At 38.2% G+C, this 25,349-nt stretch overlaps 1 protein-coding gene across 2 annotated transcripts in view; it reads left to right on the top strand.

Moving 5' to 3' along the window:
• Positions 1-25,349, top strand: part of LOC150086881 (pre-mRNA-splicing factor ISY1 homolog) — a 235,017-nt gene that overhangs the window by 104,664 nt on the left and 105,004 nt on the right. For both annotated transcript variants that reach the window (XM_090371648.1, XM_090371649.1), the window contains exons 5-6: positions 15,765-15,826; positions 19,588-19,643. In XM_090371648.1, coding sequence (XP_090227774.1) covers positions 15,765-15,826; positions 19,588-19,643 — 118 coding nt within the window. The remainder of the gene's footprint in view (positions 1-15,764; positions 15,827-19,587; positions 19,644-25,349) is intronic.

A 25,349-nucleotide genomic window follows, 5' to 3' on the forward strand; every position in this document is an offset into this window, starting at 1 on the left:
CAATCCATTATCAGAAAATAGAAACTTGGAGGTTTAAATTAAACTTAGAGATTGCATCTCTGAACTGGCAAGAGTTTGGACAAACGATGTCACTGAATACACTATTCAAAATTATTTTTCGGAAGCGGGATTTGCATTGAATACAGAAGTCGAACAACGGCTGGACGAACAAGATGAACTGCCCCTTTCACAACTGAAAAACTATTGGACATTATTAGAATTGTCCTGAAACATCGAATATGAAATAACACTAGATAGTTATGTTTATGTAGATCACAGCAGAACATCCAAATGAAGATGAAATACTGCTGAACAGTGTTAGACATGACCATGATCACGAAGAAATTAACAATGACGCTGAAGACGCATCAGAACAACCCGTAGAAAAGCCGACTCACGAAGAAATGATTAACGCTTTTAAAACAGTTCGTATGGGTCTACAGTTTTGTGAAAATGTTCCTGATAATGTTTTAATGCTTTGAATAAATGTGAGGTTTTCTTTGAGAATCAGACAATTTTTTTAATTGTACTGTGCAAACTAAAATTACAGATTTTTTAATTTGTGATACTTACCGACGAAAATTGTGTAAACGTAATTTAAATAAGTATGTTTTTGAAATAAAATACATTAAAAATAAATGTAGATTCGTTTTCATTTTCTAATTAGATAACAATTTCAAATAAAAAAGATATTCTCTGTATAATGAATTTTTTCGCTGGATTTATCGAATTCGTTATAGAGAAGTTCGACTGTATTTACAATACAAGTTTTTTTATTTTTAATCAATGTACACAAATCAAAATACCTAAAAGAAACATGAAGATTAGTAACCCTTATGGAAATTATGTCATTTTTTGCATTGCATTTTCGTGACAAATTAGTTTTACTTCGGTCAGAAATTTAGTAGGTACTGCCAAAGATGTGAAAACATCTTTGGCAGTACCAAAGTAAAAGTATATGATATAAAACATCTTTTATATCACATACTTTTGATTTCAGGAAAGCTTTTGATACTGTTGCACATAACAGACTGCTGTACAAATTGGAAGTGTGGCCTTAGAGGAAGTTACTGCTATGGATAAAGGGATGGTTGAATAGGGGAGGACAGAAAGTTGTTATTAACAGACACGATACTTTGTGGATTAATATTATTAGTGAGTCCCCAGGGTTCGGTGCTGGGCCCATCATTATTTTCTGTATTTAGTAATGATATTGGTGAAGGTATATGATGCTTAATCTCTAAATTTGCAGATGATATGAAGGTTGGCAGGGTGTTAATAGCAGTAATGATATTATGCTACTGCAACAAGATCTAGAAAAATTGTGCAGTTGGGTTGAGAAATGGTAACTGAGGTTTATCATTGTGACAAGTGCATAGAACTGCATATGGGTAGCACATTACATAGCACATAGTGTAGTGGAAAATGAAAAAGACTTGGAGGTAATTTTGCAGTCACATATGAAGTTCTCAGAGCAGTGTAGACAGGCTGCTAGGACAGCACATGGGGTTTTGTCAATGATGTACAGGACTTTTGCTCGCAGGGATAAGGAGGTGATTATATCATTATATAAGACACTGGTCAGGCTACATCTTGATTACTACATACAGGTGTGGAGGCCTCATTTTAGGAAGGATAAAGAACTACTGGAGGGGGGCTACAGAGAAGAGCAACAAGGTTGATGAGGGGAACACGGGGGTGCTCAAGAAAAGGCTTCTGTTCTGCAAATTGTAGTGTCTGGAGACTACGCACCTGTGAGGTGATCCAATTGAGTTGTTAAGGCTTTGAATGGACTGACCAAGCTCAATTCTGATGGGATTCTTCCTCTTACTATGCACATGAGGGGACATAAATTCAAACTGAAGGATGGTTGCAGAATAGATGTATGGAAATTTACCTTTAGCTACTTTAGTTGTGAAAAATCAACCACCTAAAGTGGTTGATTTTTCACAACATTGCCTGGTGTTGTATAAGCTTTCTTTCTTGCATCATTTGCCACTACTAATAATAATATTAAGAATTAGATATTATTAGCAGGGATGGAATGTCTTCTACGCACTTGGTTTGACTTCCTTGTACAAATGTATGCAATAACAAATTTTTGTTTGTATCTGTTTAATAGTTTTGAATTTTATGGAATGAGAATATATTATATTAAATATCTAAAATTTTTAAGCTGTAGTATTTTTTACTATATATTAAATATAATATACATGGAGAATAAACTCTATAAAAAATTAGATAAAAATTATGATATAAAGACTTTGTTGTTATTGTTGGACTGGATTGTATTCAGTTTAACAAAACTATCCCTTCCAATCAAGTCAGAGGAGTGGTATATTAATTAGATGCAAAAGGTATGAAATAGCATGAAAATGACATTAGGCAGATTGAACAGAATGTTGAATGGGCATTGGCAAGATTTGAACAGTTTGATAAAGTGTGTAAGAATATTAAAAGGGTATCTTGATTCCTCTTGCGTATGTGATATCATTAAAAAAAATTTTTTTTTGTTTTCACTGAAAAACAAAATGTAACGGTAATTTTTAATAATCTAAACCTATCCCAAGTTGCATTTTAGTAAATATATTTTGATAAAATTATAATATTTGACTTTTGAGCAGTACTGGAAGCAAAATGCAGAGGAAGTATACTGTGTATATGAGGATTAATTTTACCCGCTGTCTTGCATAACATTCACATGATCACAAGATTAATTAGACATATGGTGCCCTTGAAGCACAAAAGTGACAGCAGGCAAAGTGAAGAGAATTTTGTTGTAGGTGTTAGCATAATTTGAAATAATATGCCAAAAAATTTTAAAATGAATGACTGTGTAAACATTTATGGCTATTGCTGATTCTTTTCATTTAGGAAAAAAGCATATATGAAACTGCCAGATGTTAGTTTCATGTATATATTATTATTATGTGACATAGAGCAAAACAGAAAGAAAAGAAAATAAGTTGCAGCTGAAATATGTTTAATGTTAAAAAATACATACAGGAAAGTAATACAAAGCTTTTGGACAGTATGGTGCCCTTCATCAGTTTTGATTAATCTAAAAATCTAGAAATATAGATAGAACCTATATTTCTAGGTGTAATGACAGTCATGTATGGTGAACTGCGTGTATGTATGCAACAATTAGCTGTTAGAAGGCAAAGCTTGTGGCTGTGATGCATGGAATGTTGTAAATGCCAACATTTGTCAGCCATGAGGATGGTTGCTTCACTAATGGGATGGACATGACGTCCTCTGTTCCTGTTAAAGGAATCGTTACAGCATGAGATGTGCAGTGATTCCAACCAGGCGTGCCGACGGTAATGACAGGACTGATCAATAATCATGACATCGTGGTGTGGGTCAATGTCGTGCTGGGTTGATCAGAAGTGCTCAGCAATGGCTGAGTGTTCCATGTCCGCTAAATGGATAGTTCTTTCGTGTTCAGAAATGCGATTGCTGAGCCTCCTGCCAGTTTTCCCAACATAGCAGCTAGTGCAATCACGGCAGGAAATACGGTAGACTAATCCATGCTGCAGCAAGGGGGGGGGGGGAAACCAATGTTTTAACTCTGGAGTCTGGAGACGAGGGAGCGGAATTTCCTCCCCGGGAGTTGTAGGCATTTTATCCCATGAGCCTTTAAGACTCTAGAAATCTGCTGTGATAGGTTTGGGTAGAATGGGATAAAGGCAGTCATTACTGTGAATGGTCCTGTTGGCTGCTACATGGTCACGAGCCTGTAGGTCACACCTATTGAGAGTATTGGTGGGAGTAGCCACACCTCGTAAGATCTGTCTTGACCCTTGTAATCTCAGTGTGCCTCTCATCTGCAGAACTAGAGTGGGTCCAGGCACGGGTTAACAGGGCTTGCACTGTGCTGAGAAGATGGCTGCACACGTGTGCTAATCGGTAGTTGGTGAATTGGCCAGCACACATCAGCTTGCAATAGACTGTTGTCTTCAAATGTGTGCCCTCGCACCAGAAAAGGGTATCCAATAATGGAAGGGTATTGTCTGACTCCAGCTAGATGAATTGTATAAAAGGCAACAGAGAGTTAAGGTGGTGCAAAAGCCGGTTTCATTATATTTACATTTTTATTAAAAATAAATGCGGCACCCACAACATTAGTTCAAATTCGCCTAACTCTCAACTGAGCACCTTACATCTTAATAAATAAAACATTATAAAAACATAAAATATATAAATTAATTAAAAAAAAAAAAAATTACACTAGCAACTCATCCATATCTTAGATAATTGTGGCCACCAAACAATTCTAACATCACAAACAGACTTGTAAAACTCTAAATATTGTCCAGGTCTTGGTAAAAATCTTATAGAATTTTATCTTCAGACATGATTGAACTGTTATTTAACAAAAATAATAATAATAGTTGACATGATAATATAATAGAAACACCAATTTGATAGTATGAACCAGAGCTGTAATGCTCAATACTTTCTATGTTGATATCAATATTTGTAAAATAATAAGAGAAGTTTACCTCAATGTAATACATAGAACACTTCCGTGTGATACTCTCCAGCAATTAAAACAAAAAGTCGAAAATCTCACTGTAAAAAATAATTAAAAATCAATTGAACACAAAAATAATTAAAAATCAATCTAAGGCAATTAAAAATTAAATAAATTAAAAGAAATTTGACGAAAAAATTGGAAAACAATTTTCCTTCCTCCTTCAATTTCTTTTAATTAATTTATTTAATTTTTAATTATTTTTTACTGTAATGTAAGATTCGATTTTTTAGTTTTAATTGCTGGAGAGTATCATACAGAAGTATTCTACGTATTACATTGAAGTAAACTTCTCCCTAAAATCCACTCATGCACACCTTCTCGACGGTAAGCCCTGTTACGTCACTTAGGTGGCAACGAACGTGTAGAGTGGTTCTCTTTCAAGACGCCTGGTCAGCGTGAAGAGGAAAAGACCAAACCCTCCAGCAATGAGAGCACAACAATACAAATGGCCCTCAGTCCCCAGCAGCTTTCACTCTCCCTCTTACGGCAGCGAGAGGATCAGAGTGGAAGCAGAGGGCGCTAAGAATCTCTGGGTACGACCAGGCTGCCATGCACAGAAATTGAACTTGGCCTGATATAACGTACGATCACTCATCGGTGGTCCTTGAGGTTGTCACAGACATTCTCTCAGATATGCCAGACAAGCTGTACTTGCTATCTGGGAGCCTAAAACGCTGATGGAACTGATATTCGGGTGACACTCAAGTCAAGTGGACCCAATTTCGGCGAAGTCCGGACGGTCTGTGACAGCCAAATCCTCTGCTTGCACCTTCACGATGGTGGGACTGTTAGTAATCCTGGGTATAACCTCCATGCACAAGTACATGGTGGGTGACCACCCAGGTGTGAACCAACGTAAGCAGGGGTCAAGGTGTGGCGCCCACACCACATGGAGGAACGCTGCCCCTCTATGTTACCAGGCAGTACTAGGTGGTAGATGACTGTCATCAACCGGTGAAATACCACCACTTTGCTTATTGGAGGCTTGAAATGGTGGAACCCATGTTTAGTCTGTAGAGCTAAGTTCCAGTCAACCTTTCCCTATCTCTTCCATCATGCAATATGATTGATGACTTTTGAGGTTATGATGAACGTCGTGGCGAGATCCAATATTCCTTACATTTCGAGGGTACAGCTCTAAAACGGTGTTCGCAGGCCGGCCGCTAGTTAGTACACCGGACTGAACCTATTGGTAACTCTCTAGGAAGCTTCCGGATCAGCTAGTGTATAATCTTGCTGCCTCTACTCTGCCAGATAGTGACTGGAGGGAGTCCGAGTAGTGTGTATGCGGGGAGCATTGTCGAGGCCACGTTATGTCAAGGATCTGGGTATATTCTTACCACATGTACGCCATATCCAAAAATTTCATTACTTCATACAGCATGTCCCACCTACTTTTTCTTACTATTGAATACACCATGAATTGTAAAACTAATAGAGCAAGCTTATCTGCGAAAAGATCTAAACCTCCCAAGGACTTCCTAATTCATTTCACAAATATACGTGGTCTCAATTCTAATCTCAACGATGTCCATTTCCACTTGCAGTCTGCCAAGCCCCATGTACTTTTTCTGACAGAATCTCAGTTATCGGTTGATTCATCTACTGCTCATCTCAGATGCCAAAATTATTCGCTGTATGATTCCTTTCGCCTCAAAGGTGGTACTTGTGCATATGTCCGTTCTGATATTCCCTGTCAGAGACTTAGCAATTTGGAATCTCCTCTCTTTGATCTTCTCTGGCTTAAAATCTCTCTACCTCATTGTGTCAAATTCATCTGTTGTCTCTACCGTTCTCCCAACTCCACTAATCACCTCTTGGAGCTCTTTGACTTCCTCTCTTTGCAACTTGACTTTCTCCAGTCCAACTTTCCTAACAGTGAAGTAATTTTCCTTGGTGATTTTAATGTTCACAACTCCAGCTGGCTTCCGTTTTCTAGTCACACCGACCCAGCAGGTCGAGATGCTGAGGCTTTTGCAATTACTAATGACCTAGCACAGATTGTTCATTTACCTACAAGAATACCGGACAATCCTAATCATACAGCCAATACGCTTGATCTTTTTCTCACAAACAACCCTTCTAAGTACACGGTCGAAGTGAGAGGTCCTTTAGGCACTTCAGATCACAACTTGGTGATTGTCTCTTCTCCAATGGAACCTTTATCTCATGGCTATTCCCAACCACGTGTTGTTTGGCATTACAAGAATGCAAAATGGGATGACCTGCGAGACTTCTTTTCTTCTTTTCCTTGGTCGGATTACTGTTTCAAAACTTCTGATGTCAACGTTTGCTCAGATCGTGTCAGTGAAATTATTCTTGCAGGAATGGAATCCTTTATCCCACACTCCACTTTAAAATCTCGTCTTTTATTTATAAATTTTGGTTTTCCAATAAATGTGCTAAGGCTGTTCAAGAGAAGAATGTTGCATATCGTAATTGGCTTGTTTCTAATTCTTCAGTTTCATTTTCTGCCTACACCAAAGCTCGCAACCGTTGTAAAGCAGTTATTAACCAGTCCAAACTAGAGTTTGAACAGGCTAAGAGTAGAAAACTTGCTTCTTGCCCTAATGGTAGCCGAGCATTCTGGTCTCTTGCCAAAGCTATTGGCCGCAACTTTTGCCCATCTTTGCTCCAACCTCTGTCCAAACCAGATGGTTCTGCTGCCACTTCAGCCAAGAATTAAGCTGACCTGCTAGCATCCCATTTTTCTTCCAGCTCATGTATTAATGATCTTGGTAAAACACCTCCCACCATTCCCAACATGCTCCAATGAATGCCTCCTGTGGCTTCCGTCAAAAGGATATCAGAAGGATTTTGATGAATCTTGATGCTAAGAAAGCTCCAGGTCCTGATGGTATTTCTCCACTTGTTCTCAAAACCTGTGCTCCTGAACTTACTCCTATTCTTTGCCGCCTTTTTTCACTTTCTTATTCCAAAGGTGTTTTTCCTTCTGCTTGGAAATTTGCTCATATCCAGCCAGTTCCTAAAAAGGGTGACAAATCCCTCCCATCCAATTATCGTCCCATTGCAATTACTTCTACTCTTTCTAAAGTAATGGAGAAATCAATTAACCGCCAACTCTTAAACTACCTAGAAACCTTCCGTCTGATCAACGATCACCAGTATGGATTCCGTCAGTGTTGATCCACTGGAGATATTCTGGCTTATATTACCCATTTATGGACTAATTCAATGGAAAGGTTCGGTGAAACACGAGTAGTTGCTCTTGACATCTCAAAGGCTTTTGATCGTGTTTGGCATAAAGGTCTTCTAAACAAGCTTCCATCTTATGGTTTGCCAACTGTTTTTAGTAATTGGTTATCCAGTTTTCTCTCTGATCGCTCACTGAGGGTGATGGTAGATGGCTCTCTGTCTTCTAACTTCTCCACTAATGCCGGTGTCCCCCAAGGTTCAGTTCTTTCCCCCACTCTTTTCCCCTTGTATATCAATGACCTTCTTCCATTGACTGAAAATCCTATCCATAGTTTTGCCGATGATAGCACATTGCATTCAACTTTCCATTTTGAGAAACCTTCTCCACTTGTCCTGCTCAATCAGCTTCAACTTCTCGAAAATCTGCTACCAATTCCTTAAATGCCGATCTTCAGGTAATTCTCCAGTGGGGCAAAGACAACTTAGTTGATTTCAACCCTTCTAAAACTCAGTCTTGTCTTATATTTCGCAAAAAGGATTCTTCTGCTCCTATACTTATCTTTAGTGACACTCCGATTTCTAGGCAAAATGATATATCTCTTTTGGGGATTACCCTGACTTCTAATCTCTCTTGGCACAAGCACATTACAAATATTGCTTTCTCTGCATCTAAAAAACTTGGTTTTCTCTTTCGCTCTCGGCGTTACTTTTCTTCCAAACAGCTGCTCACTCTGTATAAATCGCAAATTCGCCCTGCCATGGAATATTGTTCCCATATCTGGGGTGGTTCCCCCAAAACCTCTCTCCGGCTTCTTGATTCCATTCAGAAGAGGGCAGTTAGGTTAATTAATGATTCATCTCTAACAGAGTCTCTCCACTCACTTTCTCATAGATGCACTGTTTCTGCTGCATGCCTCTTCTACAGATACTTCCAAGGGCACTGTTCTTCTGAAATGGCTTCTATAATTCCTGCTCTCTCTCTTTCAAAACAGTCCGAACACGTGCCACCACCAGCCAACATCCATTTACTGTCCAACTTCAAACCCACAGAACCAACTTTTCATCTTCCTCATTTATTCATTCAACTGCTGTTTTCTGGAACAATCTTCCTTCATACGTATTTCCTGAAAATTACAATCTACAGAAGTTCAAGTCCAATGTCAACAAATATCTTCTTTCGTCTTCTTAACCTGAAACCCAAGCACGGTACTAAGTACTATAGGTTCTAATACCTCTCGTGTTTGGGGTGCACATAAAAAAAAAAAAAAAAAAAGACAGGATATTAGAGCTGGAAAAGGAATTAGAAAATGTGAATTGGAATATCATCGGTTTGGCTGAAACAAGAAGAAGAAATGAATCACTTATAAGTTTATCAAGTGGAAATCTGCTGTACACCAATGGAAACAGTGAAAGGAGTGAAGGTGGAGTTGGGTTTCTGGTCCATAAAGATTTTAAAAACAACATTTTGGAATTCAAAAGTCGAGCACAGAGGGTGTCAAGACTAATACTCAAGATTTCTAAGAGGTACAAGCTAAAGATTATAATGATGGCACCAACATCGAGCCATGATGATGAAGAGGTTGAAGAAATGTAGACTGAAATTGAGAGTCTTCTAGATGAGCAGAAAACCCACTACACTATTATTATGGGGGACTTCAATGCTAAGGTTGGAAAAAGGCAGAACAGCGCAGAAAGAGGAACTATAGGAAATTTTGGAATTGGTGAAAGAAATAAAAGAGGTGAAAGACTTGTGGAATTTGCAGAATCTCAAGGAATGTCAGTAATGAACACTTTTTTCAAGAAAAGGGTGAACAGAAAGTGAACATGGAAGAGTCCAAATGGATTAACAACTAATGAAATCGACTTCATCCTCACTAACAGAAGATATATTGTGAATGATGTTACCGTCCTGAATAAGGTAAATGTTGGAAGTGATCACAGAATGGTAAGATGTACACTTGATATAGATGTAGGAAAGGAAAGGAAAAAACTGACTCGAGTAAATAATACAAAGGTCTTTGAAATAACAGAGGAGGAGAAAAAGCAGTATGTACTGGAACTTAAGAACAAGTTTGAGCTTCTGCAGACTGCTCAGGACCAAGATATCGACGAGGAATATTACAACTTTCTGAAAGTGATAAAGCCCAAGAAACCTATAGGGAAACAGAAATCCAAAGAAGAAAAAATTAGCCAAGAAACACTTGTCATGATGAACCAAAGACGACAAATGAAGAGCAAGAAAAACACTGACAGGGAGAAAATTGAGTATACTGAGTTATGCAAAGCCATTAGAAAGAGACTCAGAGAGGACATAAGAAGATTTAACACAAGAAAAGTAGAACAAGCATTAAGGGAAAACAAAGGATTTAAATCAGCAGCCATGAGCAGTAATACAGAAAGACAAATGATACTGAAACTGAAGAATAGCAATGGTGTACTTATAAACAGCAGAGAAGGCATAATTCAAATAGCAGAAGACTACTATAGAGAATTATACAAGGAGCGAGGGAATGATACCAGCAGTGGGGAAGATGGATTGCAAAGTAGCAACACATACGACATACCCGATATTCTTCCTGATGAGGGAGAACATGCATTGAAGAAAATGAAGAATCGGAAAGCCCCGGGGGAAGATGAAGTTACTGTAGAGTTGTTAAAATTGGAAGGAAGAGACATAACACAAAAACTGGCAAGGCTCTTCACAAAGTGCATTAGAAAAGGTGTGATGCCTAAGCAGTGGAATAATGCAATCATAGTTTTGCTGCATAAGAAAGGAGATAAATCAGAAATTGGAAATTATAGACCAATTAGCTTGTTATCCCATATCTACAAGTTGTTCACAAGGGTCATTACTAACAGATTAGAAAGAATACTTGATGAGAATCAACCGAAAGAGCAAGCTGGCTTTAGGACAGGATTCTCAACTATGGATCACCTTCACGTAATATCACAGCTAATGGAGAAAGCAAATGAATATAAAACACCATTATGCCTGGCATTTGTGGATTATGAAAAGGCATTTGACTCCATACAGCATAAGGCAATGTTTCGGGCACTGGAAAGACAAGGCATAGATACTCCATATATTATGATTTTGAAGAAAATATATGAGAGTGCTACCTCCTTTATTAGACTAGACAAAGGCAGTAGGAAATTTAAAATCGAGAAAGGAGTTTGACAAGGAGACACAATATCTCCGAAGCTGTTTACTGCTGCCCTTGAGGAAGCTTTCAGAAGATTAGACTGGTCGCAGAAAGGAGTCAATGTGAACGGAGAGTACCTAAACCATTTACGATTTGCAGATGACATTGTGGTCATAAGCCACGATCCCAAAGAATTAGAGGAAAATCTTAATCAGTTATGCACAGTTAGTAAGGATTTTGGACTAAAGATGAATATGGCTAAAACAAAAGTAATGATGAACAAGTATGCCACGGAAAGGGAAATAATGATTGAAGGAGCAGTAATTGAAAAGGTGGAGTCATATACTTATCTGGGACAAGTTATTAGCTGTAATAATGATAAATGGCTGGAAGTCAAGAGAAGAATAAATTTTCGATGGATAGCATTCAGGAAATATAGTCACATACTGAAGAGCAATATCCCAGTTTGTTTGTCTGAAACGTAAAATAATGAATCAATGTATACTCCCCACCATGACTTATGGAAGTGAAACTTGGGCACTCACCAAAAGAATGGAAGAGAAGCTAAGAACTACACAGCGAAGAATGGAACGAATTATATTGGGAATCAGACTGTTAGATAAGAAGAGAAACACATGGATTAGGCAGCAAACTCAAGTAAAGGACATTCTTATCAAAACTAAAGAACTAAAATGGTCTTGGGCAGGACACATAGCTAGAAGACATGATGACAGATGGACTAAGAAAATAACAGAATGGTACCCAAGAGGAGCTAGAAGAAAACCTGGAAGACAAAGGCGGAGATGGATAGATGAAATTCATGAGTTTTTGAGTAGTAAATGGATGGCCAGTGCTCAAAACAGATGGAACTGGAAAGTTGCTGGAGAGGCCTTCATCCTGCAGTGGATTGAAAATGGCTGATGATGATGATGATGAAACTTCTCTTATTTTACAAATGAAAACACCAATAAATCAGGTCTATCTGGGCATGATACATTGTATGTACTAACATAACACAAAGAACTAAATTCCAAATATGGTACCCGTCAAACCAAAACAATAAAACATAAGCGCAGTAATTCCACAGTATTAATTAAAACCACGTGTTAAATCCAACATATCTTCCAAGCAGTTACAAGTCATGACTTAAAATTTAATCAAGAAAACATTTACCAGTTGGTGTGTAAATAAAGAAGTTATATAACGTCAAAAACAAAATCCACTGATATGTTCAATCCATTCTAGAACCGTTTATTACTAGTAATTTCTAATAGGGCAAAAGTCGGTTGCCCGACTCCCGGGGAATAACCACAAACACATCACCCATGTAGCAACACCAAAAGGCAATGAGATTTGGTAGACCCACAAATGTGCGACTCCCCAATTCCTCCATTGCAATGTCTGCTGTGACTGAACTAACTGGGGAACCCCTGGCTGTCGTGTATCTGCTGGTAAATGGAGTCACCAAACATGATGGCCCCACCAATCAAGCACAGTCTAAGGGCAGCGCAAATGTCCTCTGAAGTTAGAGAAGTCCTGTTGCTTAGGGTCTGGTCGCTATCCAGAAGCTCCTTGGCACACGTGATGGCTAGTTCGACAGGGATTGAACTGAAAAGAGAGACCACATCAAATGAGGCCATAACTTGATCATTCAAGATGTATAGGGTACGAATCCGATCTATAAACTCCCCACTGTTGGAAACGTTGGCAGTCTTGCCCACTAGGGGGGGGGGAGAGAGTAAGCTCGAGACGAACTTACTTGTAACTTGGTGAACCACAACAGGAGACGATAGGTCTTAAGGGTACTCCTTCCGTATGGACTTCTGGTAGTCCATAAAACGTGGGATCTGGAAGCCAGAGGCATGTAGACAACAACGTGCGGATTCGGTGACCTTCCCTAATTAAAACCAACTGTTGATGAGGTTGTTTACCTTGGACCCCCATTGTTCCAGGGTCTTGATAGGAGAGATGTTTACTGCTTGGTAGACTGAGGCGTCTTTCGCTTCTTAGTTGGAATGGTTCAAGACAACTCTTCGATGCCCTTTGTCTGCTGGAAGCACAACGATAGAAGTATCCTGCTTCAATGCGCAAGAGCAGAGATTTGTCGGCCACTGAGATTGGACATGACAGGGCGAGCATGATGTAAGCTTGCTGCGGTTTTTATGATAATCATATTCACCACCTCTTCATAAATGCGTGTCAGTGATGCTTCAACACCCAAGGAAATATCAGTAATGGGTAGTCTGCGGGGAAGAATGGCGAACTTCATTCCTAGGGTTAGTAAATCTAATTGTCCCACAGATAAGCGTTTATCTAAGTTCGTCTCAGGCTTACTCCCTACCTTAATGGGCAAGACTGCCAACACCTTTTCCAACAGTGGGGAGTTTATAGATCAGATTCGTACCCCATCCATCTCGGATGATCAAGTCGTGGCCTCATTTGATGTGGTGTCTCTTTTCAGTTCGATCCCTGTCGAACTAGCCATCACGTGTGCCGAGGAGCTTTTGGATAACAACCAGACCCTAAGCAACAGGACTTCTAACTTCAGAGGATATTTGCGCTGCCCTTGCCCCTAGACTGTGCTTGATTGGTGGGGCCATCATGTTTGGTGACTCCATTTACCAGCAGATACACGGCGCAGCCATGGGTTCCGCAGTTAGTTCAGTCCCTGCAAACATCGCAGTGGAGGAATTGGAGGGTCACGCATTTGTGGGTCTACCAGATCCCATTGCCTTTTGGTGTCGCTACGTGGATGATGTGTTTGTGGTTATTCCACGAGAGTCAGGCAACCGACTTTTGCGCCACCTTGACTCTGTTGCCTTTCATACAATTCACCATCGAGCTGGAGTCAGACAATACCCTTCCATGCTTGGATAACCTTGTCCGGTGCAAGGGCATGCATTTGAAGGCAACAGTCCATCACAAGCCGATGTGTGCTGGCCAATTCACCAACTACTGGTCAGTGCACACACACGCAGCCATCTTATCGGCACAGCACGAGCCCCATTAACTCGCACCTGGACCCACTCTAGTTCTGCGGATGAGAGGTGCACTGAGATTACTAGGGTCAAGACAGATCTTTCGAGGTGTGGCTACCCCCACCAGTACCTTAGATAGGTATGATCTGCAGGCCTGTGACCACATAGTGTCTAACAGGACCATTCACAGTAATGACTCCGCCATGACTGCCTTTATCCCATTCTACCTAAACCTGTTACAACAGATTTCTAGAGTCTTAAAGGCTCATGGGATAAAGTGCCTACAACTCCCAGGCAGAAAGTTGCGATTCCTCATCTCCAGCGTTAAAATATTGGTTTCCCCATTGGATTAGTCTACCATATTTCCTGCCATGACTGCGCTAGCTGCTACGTTGGGGAAACTGACAGGAGGCTCAGCAGTCACGTTTCTGAATACGAAAGAACCGTCCATTTTGCAGACGTGGAACACTCAGCCATTACTGAGCACTTCTGGTCGACCCAGCACAACATTGACCCACGCCATGATGTCATGATTATTTATCAGTCCCACCATTACTGTCACCGCACCTGTTTGGAATCATTCCACATCTCGTACTGTACCGATTCCATTAACAGAAACAGAGGATGTCGTGTCCATCCCATTACTGAGGCAACCATCCTCATGGCTGACAAACTTTGGAATTTACAATGTTCCCATGCATCACAGCCACAAGCTATGCCTTCTAACAGCTAATTGTTGCATACATGCAGTTCACCAATACATGGCTGCCATTACACGCATGTAGGTTCTATATTTCTAGATTTTTAAATTAACTGTCAAAACTGATGAAGAACACCATACTGTCCGAAAGCTTTGTATTACTTTCCTGTACGTATTTTAACATTAAGCATATTTTAGCTGCAACTTGTTATTTTCTTTTCTTTCCATTTTGCTCTGTCTCACTTAGTAATAATATATATAATGAATCCAGAGCATGTAGGCCTTTATACTTATTTTACAGTTTCAGTTGGGATCGCTTACAGTGGTCACGTTGGAACATTTTCTTTAAATCATACATTACTAATTCACGCATACTCAGACTTGTTAAGTATCACTGATAATATACTTACCATAAATTTAATGTTTTGGCAGTGAAGATATTCCCTCTCCCCCTCTCACATTACTGTCATAATATGTTTTTTGTTAGTGTTGTAGGTGCCTCTGTAGCCAGGTGGGAAGGAGCAGCAGTGCGTAGCACACGCTTCTTGATTAGACCGGGGTTTGAGCCCGTCACCACCAAATACGGAGGATGCGGAAAGGCCAAGGAATGACCACCGCATATCCCGGAGCAATATGGCCTTAGTTGCTAATGCTCCTAAAAAAAAACCAAACCAAAACCGTTAGTGTTGTTGGCCGACCTGGCTAGCCGGGTGGGTAAAGCGCCTGCCTGGCAACCCAAAGGTCGCGGGTTCGAATCCCGCCTCGGGCTTGGATCAAAGTACTGCAAAAAACCTTGGGAGGTGCACTATGGCCACAGAAGCCGATGCGCCAATAACTACCAAAAAAAAAAAAAAAAAAAAAGTTAGTGTTGTTTTGATTGGAACTGTGTGAATCAGTGAAATTCCCATGAAATTTCAAATCTTGATGCCTGTGGATTTCTTTTGTAGAGTGCGGCAAAAATTAAGATATATAAAAAGAAATATATAGTAGTTGAGGATCTTTGCAGATTGTTGGTATATACCCCCACTTCTATATAAGTGGGCATGTTTAGTTTTTCAATAAATTTCAAATTGTGTGTGATTCTGGTATGGCCATTTTTGAATATCTACACTAGTACCTTGTATAGATTTCATATAAAACACCTCCAAATTCTGTTGGCCTCTTAATTTTTCCTAGTCACTCTGTTCTATATATATTTGTAAGTGATTTTGCTATCATGTCTTAATGTTGTACTATATTTATAGAAAGTTGGTCCAAAAATGTTGGATCATGAAGGTAAAGAAGCACCTGGAGATAGGGGATATAAGTAAGTTAAAATATTTTTGTGGTTATTAATAAATAAGTTTAAAGACTTATTTCTTTGTTCATAAATACAATTTAGAAACTGGCAATAGTTATTCATTAAATAAGCAAAACAACTGATATTTTAAGGAGTCCTTATGTGCTGTGATGTAATGACTAGATCGTAAATATAGCTTAGCTTAATTTTCAGCACTCACCTCATAGTAATCCGCTTAGTTGGTTGAAAGTTTTACCACATACATGGCGCCTCCGTGGGCAGGAGGAGCAGTGTGTTACACACGCTTCTTGATTAGACCGGGGTTCGAGCCTGTGACCACCAAATACGGAGGATGCGGAAAGGTCAGGGAATGACCACCGCATATCCCCGGAGCAATATGGATTAGTCTACCTAATCCATAAATTGAAAGAAATTGAAAGTGTCTGCTGCCAGACATGATAGGAAGGAATACATGATGAGAACCTTGTCAATCTCTTTGGCCCTGGAAAGTCTGTGCAGGACTCATGGGGGTAGAATTTTTCTCAGAATGATGTGTGCTTGTTCACAGGAGAGACTGCTTTTACAGGGATGGGATACTCTCAAATAGAAGGGGGTGCAAGAATATTTTCTTCTGGATTGGAAACTGCTAGCCTGGTAGATACACAGATTAATAAATAAGTGCTTTTTGCACTGCATCTATTGGAACATGCAGCAGCCTGGAAAGCAGGGTGCTGGGGATTTCAAGGCCTGCTTGGGCTCCTCATGGAACAAGCAGCATGGGCTGTATTAGGGTCTAAGAGTAAAAACAGGTGTATTTACTCTTAGATGTTTATACTTTCATGTACATTAATGACAGGAGCAAAGTAAATAAATGTGATTAATATGAAGTGATGGTCAAGTCATAAAATGCAGGCATTGTGGGGATAACATACATCAGGTAACTCAGATGTAAGGGATGCAGAATTTGAATATGGAGAGGACATTATACTCTTAGTTAAGAAGTGCATTCATTTGATATGGGTAGCCAGTGCAATATTGAATCAGTTTGGTGTGACATAAGCATTGGCAAAACAAAAATGAGAGTAGGAATGAGTTATAGGTGTAATTGACTGTACAACTGTATAGTGAACAACTGTACAGACATATAGAGTGGGCCAGTAAATTCGAAAATCTTATAATGTAGGAATATTGACTGGAACTTGTGGGTTGGTCACACTGGCAAGTGTTTGTAGATTTATTAGATTACTGTTTTCTACACCAGCATATTAGAGAAACAACAAGAGAAAGTAATACTCTTGAACTGATTATCAGCTGTAACTTTTCATGTATTAAGGATCTGCAGATGAAAGACCCGCTTGATAGCAGTGATCACAGGGTGTGGGATTTAATTAGAGATGTCACTACTGTTAAGGGTAAAGGACAGGGCTTTTGCTTTCTTAAAGGTGACTACAGTGGTCTCGGACAGTAAATTCTCAGAAAGAAAATTCTAAATAAGGAAATATTCAGGGATGTAATTGTAAGCTACTAGGCTTTTTATCTCAACTAAGAGATACTGTTCAAAGCTTAGACCCAAATGGATGTCAGATGAACTGATGAGAATGTCGGCGGGGCATTTCATGGCATGAGGGTATGGTACAGCAACAAGATCTAGAAAAATTAGGCAGACAGGCTGAGAAGTGGCAATTGAAGTTTAGCATTCAAAGATGCAAGGTACTTAATATGGGTAGTAGTAATCTTAGATTAACATAACTGTATGGTAGCACTTAGTGTGTAGCGGAGAATGAAAAACACCTGGGGGGTAATCGTGTGGTCAGATATGAATTTCTCTGAGCAGTGCACACAGGCTGCCAGGACATCCCTTTGGTTGCTGTCAATGATATACAGGAATTTTGCCAGCAAGGATAAGGAGGTGATTAAGTCGTATCCCAATGTATAAGTTAATGTTTAGTCTTTGTCTTGAGTACTGTATACAGGTCTGGAAGCTTCATTTTAGTTAGGATGTGGATCTATTGGAATGGATGCAGAGAAGAGCAATGAGATTAGTGAAGGAAACAAAAGACTGCTGTTACCAGGAAAGATTTCAGTTCTGCAAATTGCAACATCTGAAAACTAGCAGCAACATGGAGGCCTGATTGGTGTGTCTCAAGGCCTTAAATGGATTGAGTATATTAAATGTGGATGGCACCCTAACAAATGAGGTAGGTAGTGTTTTTTTTTGGCTGATCTTTTATAAGCTTGTTTCCATGCATCATTTGCCACTACTGATACTAATACATATGGGAAAAAGTTAGTGAAATTTACAAGTGTTGTCAAGAAGATTTGTATGCTCATATGGTTCCATGAAGTGCTACAACTTCAACATTTAAGACTGTTAGCACATACATGTTGTATAATTATGAATGAATTTGGTAAATTGCATTCTGTTTGGCAGCCATCTGATTTTCTGTTGCAAATTATTAAGACCAAGGCATGTTTCCTTACACAGTTATAAATTCCCAGCTGGTTTATTGCAAACATTAAGTTAAATATTGACATTAATTATAGCCTGATGACCTCTGTTTACTCTGTGTTACTAATCTAATATTAAAAAAACAGGCATTTTTTAAATTCCTTACCTCTTAAATATTTAAATTTAACTTAAATATAATTGTCTTTTGAAATGCAGTTCACCCCATATTAAATTCTATTCAGAGAACAAGTTTTTTGAACCAGATTGAAATGAAGTTTTGCAAAAAAAAAAAAAAAAAAAAGCTGGAGGAAATTTCAGTACCTTTCAATATACCATTCAAGGTAAAGAAATAGATTTTTGCTGGTCATTTCATCAAAATCAATGTGAAAGCCTACTAGATGCTACTGTGGAAGAAATAAAAATTGATATATAGTGGTCTTTAGATTAGAAACTGAAAAATGCACATGGAATCATGAAATATGGCAAGTTATACCAAGTTATTCTTGGCATTTTAATAAATCCTCATACCGAGACTGTCACAGCATATTCAACCAGGGGATGGACAGACTGAATTCAGATCTTCACCTTTTGTCGCAATTTTGGAAATTTTCTTGACAGCCAATTCTGAACAGCACTGCCATTGTTATAAACATCCTGCTAGGCTGTGGCTGTTTATGGGTGAATCCTATTGAATTAATAAATTGATAGTAGTAACAATAATAATAATAAACAAAACTTTGACAGCATTTCTGAAGAGGTGCAGATTTCTTCTACAATATCTTTCTTGAAGCAGTCATAATCAGTTGATATCTAACAGATTATCCAAATAGGCAGAAAAATATTAAATAAGCTGATGTCTGTATTTTAATATGAAATGTGTATTTTGCCAGTTAAATTTAATTTCTAGTGCACTGTGGACTTTTAAATAACCTCCTGTTCTGTCCAAAAAATTCTCTTGTTTTCTTCCTGTATTTTGTGAAAAACACTTCATTTTTGCTCAAAAGCTTCCTCTTTTTTTTTGCTGCCTACAAATACCCAACTTTGTGTGTGTGTGTGTGTGTGTGTGTGTGTGTGTGTGTGTGTGTGTGTGTGTGTGTGTGTGTGTGTGTGTGTGTGTGTGAGTGAGTGAGTGAGTGATTAAAAGTTTATTACTGTAAGAGAGAAGTATAACCTCAATAAAGACTTGCCTATTTTCTCAGGCTTAGAATAGTAAAAAGGAAATAGTAATACAGCAATTCCCTTGTTTCCAGTAGCCTCTAGCTGACCCTTCTTTGTATTTCTATAAAATATATTTTGCCATGTTTTGTTCATTATAAAACTTTCTTTTTCAATTTTTAAGGTATTTTGGTGCAGCCAAAGACTTGCCAGGGGTGAGGGAACTGTTTGAACAAGAACGTAAGCAAATAATTTTTTTATATGATTATGTTCAATGAAAAATGAAATGAAAATAAAAATATTCTAATTAAATATTTTTGTTGCACTGCATGGATATTACCTAGTTACTGTTAGTAGTAAGATATTGGTAAATGATTGGCTCAGAGATCAATCAAGTGTAAATCAGCAAAACTTTCATTTTTGCAGATTAGTAAAGTGATCATTATTTCACATTGTGGTCATACCACCACCTTACTTTTCAAAGGTCCAAAGGACAAAAAAAAAAAAAAGAAGCATGTTTAGATTTCAGATTTAATTAGTACAGTGGATTCCGGTTATTTGGGCCACCGGTTTATCAGGGCAGCCGTTTATTTGGGACAAATCTTTAAGAACAGAACCCAGTCAAGAAAATAGCCAGGGTATACTTCGCTTAATTGGGACAACATGCCGTTTAATCGGGGCAGGAGACCGCAGCACTTGAGATTACCCTACGATTGTCTCCGACCATACTATGTGGTTCAGTCATATTTCTGGAGGTTACAACCGTAAAACAAAAAAAAAAAAACAATTAGCAGCCCCCTGTTTATTGGGCTTTTCTGTAACTGCAATCTATTATAAACGGATAGTAAACTCGATCTTATTGAATTTATGATAACACCAACAGCTGGATTTCTGTGGGTTATTATGGTGAAATGTGTTTACACTTCCATGAATTCTTCAATCATATAAAAAAAATAAATTTTCAGAATCTTCTCTTCATTCCTAATTTTTATGCTTCGTAACTTGTTAGCATTAGTAGAGGCATACTGTGCATATGGTATGTAGTACTTGCTGCTGCAATTTTCAGAACTTAAGCCTTTCTTCACAAGAGCAACCCTTTGTTCCCCTCACCTATCTTGTTGCCCTTCTTTGTAATCGTTCTAGCAACACAACATCCTTCCTAAAATGAGGCCTCTAGACCTGTACACAATACTCTAGGTGTGGCCTGACCATTGCCTTGTTTAATGGGATAATCACCTCCCTGTCCCTGCTAGCAAAATTCCTATATATCATTGACAAGACTCCATGACCTGCCCTGGCCCATCTGCACTGCTCATCGAATTTCATATTCAACTGCACAATTACCCCCAGGTCTTTTTCACTTTCCCCTTCTCTGAATGTAGTACCACACAATTGGTACATTTCTCTTTGGTTATTGCTACCCATATGCAGTACTTTGCATTTGTCAATGTTAAACTTCAGTTGCTACTTCTCAGCCCATTTGCCCAACTTATCTAGATCCAGTTGGAGTCATCAACATCATTGATAAATAAACAAAACAACAATGGGCCCAACACCGAATCCTGGGGAACTCCACTAATAACATTTGTCCATGAAGAGCAGTGTCCATTGATTATCATTGTCTTCTCCCACTCAACCATCTCTTTATCCATTGTAGCAACTTACCCTTAATGCCATATCTCTCCAATGTGTACAGCAGTCTTCCATGTGCAACAGAATCAAAAGCTTTCCTGAAATATATATGATATCAAAATTATTTTTGGTATTCATTCCTTTGTGACCACATCATAATATCCAATCAAATTGATCATACAAGACCTGCCTTTAACAAACCCATGCTATGTCTTAACTATTACTGCAGTCTTGGCTAGATGATCCTGCAATGCTTCTTTAGCATTAGCATTAGTAGAGGCATACAATGCAAGAAAGCAAGCTTATGCAGCATCAGCCAAAAAAAAAAAAAAAACGCTCTGATTTCACTCCTCCGTTCATTCCAAATATCTGTTCAGCTCAGCCTTAAATTTATTTAAGCTATCAACTTCCACAACAAAAGATGGAAGTTAGTTCCACCAATCAACTACCCGTTGGCTAAAGGCAAACTTCCGCACATCTATCCTACAGCTGTCTTTCCTCAATTTGAATTCATGCCCTCCCAGGTGATTATTCTGACCAAGAGGAAGAATCCCATCAGCATTGAGCATGTTCAAACCATTCAAGGCTTTATACACCCCAATCAGATCACCTCGCAGGTGCCTAGTCTCCAAACACTAATCTGCAAAACTGAAGCCTTTCTTCGTAAGAGCAGCCCTTTGTTCCATTCACTATGTTGTTAGAGCAGCCCTTTGTTCCATTCACTATGTTTTTATAGCAACCCTTTGTTTCATTGTTACTCCGTTCTCACTCGTGCTTATCGTGTTGCTTGCAATTTGTTTGTGCCATGTTTTGTTATTGATTGCGTATTTTTTTTACTGTTTTAAATTTTAATCCCCACCCACAAATGTTTGTGAACAGAAATATCAACTAGTTAGTATTTAAATATTACAGTATGTATTTAAGCTATGCACATTAGCATAAATTTATTTTTATTTTGCTTGCTAACCTGTGGAAAATATTCTTCCGATTTTCACACATAATTTAATTTTTCAATTGGTAAGGTAATAAAGTGTAAATCTGTGTTTTATATCTTTACTTTTATAACCTGTGAATAATATTCCTCCTATTTTCGCTTATTAGAATCGCTGTTTTTTAATAGAATTAAAATTCAATTCACAAACGTGATCACAATGACCAGCACGTACTACATATCGTATGGTGCACAGAGTAATAATATCTTACTACTCTGTGGTATAGTGAACGGTACTTTACTATGGTGAGTCCATCATGATGTGATTTGATTATATAGAAAATCAGTCATAAAGCTGTATTTTTAACTATTTACGTGAAGCTTCGCTTAATCGGGCCAAAATGCACCAGTTCTGATGTGTTCCAAATAACTGGAATCGACTGTATTAGTATTAGTAATGGCCACATGGTGCCTTATGGCTTATGCTGCACCAGCCCAAAAAAAAATAAAAATAAAATAATAATAAGAAAAAAATAGCAAAAAATACATAAAATAATAATAATGAAAACAAAATAATAATACTAAGAAAATTAAAAAAATAATAATGATAATAAAAATTAATGAGAAAAAAGGAAATGGACAACCTATGCATTTCCCCCCCTCCCTTAGGTAATTATCCAGCTGACCTTTGAATTTCCCCAGACTGTCAGCCTCTACCACCCATGTAGGTAACTTATTCAAGTAATTTATAACTCACTGGCTAAAATAAAACCTCCTACAATCCAGTCTAAACAACTCCCACCATAACTTGAAATTATGGCCCCTAGTTCTAGAATCATTTATAACCAGGAAAATTTCATCCTTATTCATTTTGCTTATGCCTCTCAGAGCTTTAAACACCTCAATCAAGTCTCCTCTAAAGTGCCTAGTTTCCAAGCTCTGCAACCCACATATTCGAAGTCTTTCCTCATATGGACGCCCTTTTGCCAATCTCGCCAGGCAAATTACTCGTATTTGGACCTTTCAAGAAGAACAATGTCTTTCTTTAGGTGCAGTCTCCATACTTGAACACAGTATTCTCTGTGTGGTCTAACAATAACCTTATATAATGGAATTATGACGTCCTTAACTCTATTAGTGATTGTTCAATAAATCATCGATAGGACACCATGAGCCCTCCTTGCAACCAGTCTACAATGCTTGGAGAACTTCATATCTGACTGTGTCGTAATATCCAAGTTCCTTTCCTCCAATACCAGTTTTAGTTCAATTTTTCAATTCCTAAAAAAAGTCTGCTAAACACTTTAAAGAAAGTCTTTTAAGAAAGTGGTAAGATATTTGTCATATATGACTTATTTCATTTTTGGTCTGATAGAAATTACACCTACTTACTTGGAAATTATAACAATATTTAAATCTCTACATTTTGAATGTTCATCTTTAAAATATACTGGCCTGAGCCTTATAACATTTTAGGAGTTATTCATCTAGTGAATAATCACATCAGTACTACTCTATCAGTTAACCTTCAAAGGAATCAGAGTTAGCCGAGTGGGTAAACTACCTGCCCGGCAACCCAAAGGTCGCGGGTTCGATTCCCGCCTCGGGCTTGGATCAAAGTACTGCAAAAACCTTGGGAGGTGCAATATGGCCACAGAAGCCGATGCGCCAACAACTACCAAATCAAAAAAAAAAAAAAAAAAGAATCAGAGTTGTAATATATTGGGGAAGGAACACTGCTGAGACTAAACTTGAAAGATTTGATATATTACTGAAAAAATGGTTTAATCAATTCAAAGTAACTTTGAAAAGTCTGAAAAACAGAAAACTTTTGAACAAGAACGTAAGCGAATAATTTTTTTATATGATCATTGTTAAATGAAAATAAAAACATTCTAATTAAATATTTGTGTTGCTCTCATGGATTCTACCTAGTTGTCTTGTCATTCATGTGTTGTACTGTATTATATTATGCCCAAAAAGGAGAATCATCAGACATTCATCCTTGAACATCTGCTTCTCCTTTGAACGGTTTTCTTGATTCTCCTTGAATGATTTTAATAATACAGTAAACTCTTGATTTAATGGACCTCAATTTAATAGACATCAGAAATAACGGGTACCATCCACCAAACCAAGCTGTACAGGAATTGGTGATGTGACTGCCTAAGTCTGATATTATTTACTATCAGTTAAAATATTTTCACAATAAAGAAAATTTAATTTGCATTAATGAGATGGCTAACCTTTCTTTCACATATCAATATAGTTTAAGAAAATCAGATAGTAAATCCAAAATACTTTGTGAAGCATTTTTTTTCTCTTTCTGGCTATTGAAGTAGCACGTTGAAAAACTTTACCCGAGTTGTGTTTACAGTTGCAGCTGTTATGAATAAACTATAAACAAGTCCAAATTTATATATGGGGAAAGAGTCCAATTTATAAGCAAATCTCATGCATGGCATGAGAAATTTTGCTCTTGTAATTTAGCTTATAATGCTTGTAATAATACATTCAGCATTGCCAACAAGAAATTCTGTGTAAAGTTTTAGGAGTTATATACTTTTCTGAGTTTTTATCAGGTGCTGTAGTTCACAACTTTGTATGCTATTTTTCCCTTTTTATAATGGCATCTAATAAGGGTAGTGAGAAAAGAAAGTCAGTCTGTAAATCTGACCATTCCTAATAAACTGAAGTTAATCGAGAAGTTGGAGTCTGATGTTTTGATGGATAGTGTGTATGAGGAGTATGGGGATGTCGGGGAACCAACAGTTTTTGATATTTGTAAGATCAAGGAAAAGTTCAAGCAGTTTGTTGTAGAGTTTGATGTTGGTTCTACCCGAGCAAAAGTCAGGAGTAAATGTATTGCTTGTGTTTCACACCACCTCTTCATGTTGAAAAACTGAGTGTCTAAGAACAGTAATGCTTACTTTCAGAAGTCAGTAACACAAATAATGTGGGTGAAAGGTACGTGGAGAGAGAGAGAGAGAGAGCAAGAGAAGAGCTAGCAAATAACCCTTTGACTGCCTATTGATTTTGCTGACTAAAGTGGAATATTGATGGTTATCAAAAACATGAAGTTGGCTAAGGACAAGGAACCAAAGCTGTGGCTCATTCCAGCTTCCTGAAAAGCAGACGAGAAGAAACAATTTTAGGAAGGCTAAGGATTGCGCATCACCTCACTGACCTGTATCTATTAACTAATGATAGTGCTCCCCAGTGTACATCATGTGAAGTACAACTGACCATTTGCCATTTGTTCGTGGACTGTCCCCACTTTCAAAATATCTGCTTAAACACCTTTAATCAATTGACATTACACAGTCATCAATAAATTTTACAAACTCTGGGAAATGATCTTAATAAAAAAGAACTATTTACTT

The sequence above is a fragment of the Mastigoproctus giganteus genome, chromosome 4 (assembly GCF_048544385.1).
Source record: "Mastigoproctus giganteus isolate SK-2022 chromosome 4, ASM4854438v1, whole genome shotgun sequence".
Taxonomy (NCBI): Eukaryota; Metazoa; Arthropoda; class Arachnida; order Uropygi; family Thelyphonidae; genus Mastigoproctus; species Mastigoproctus giganteus.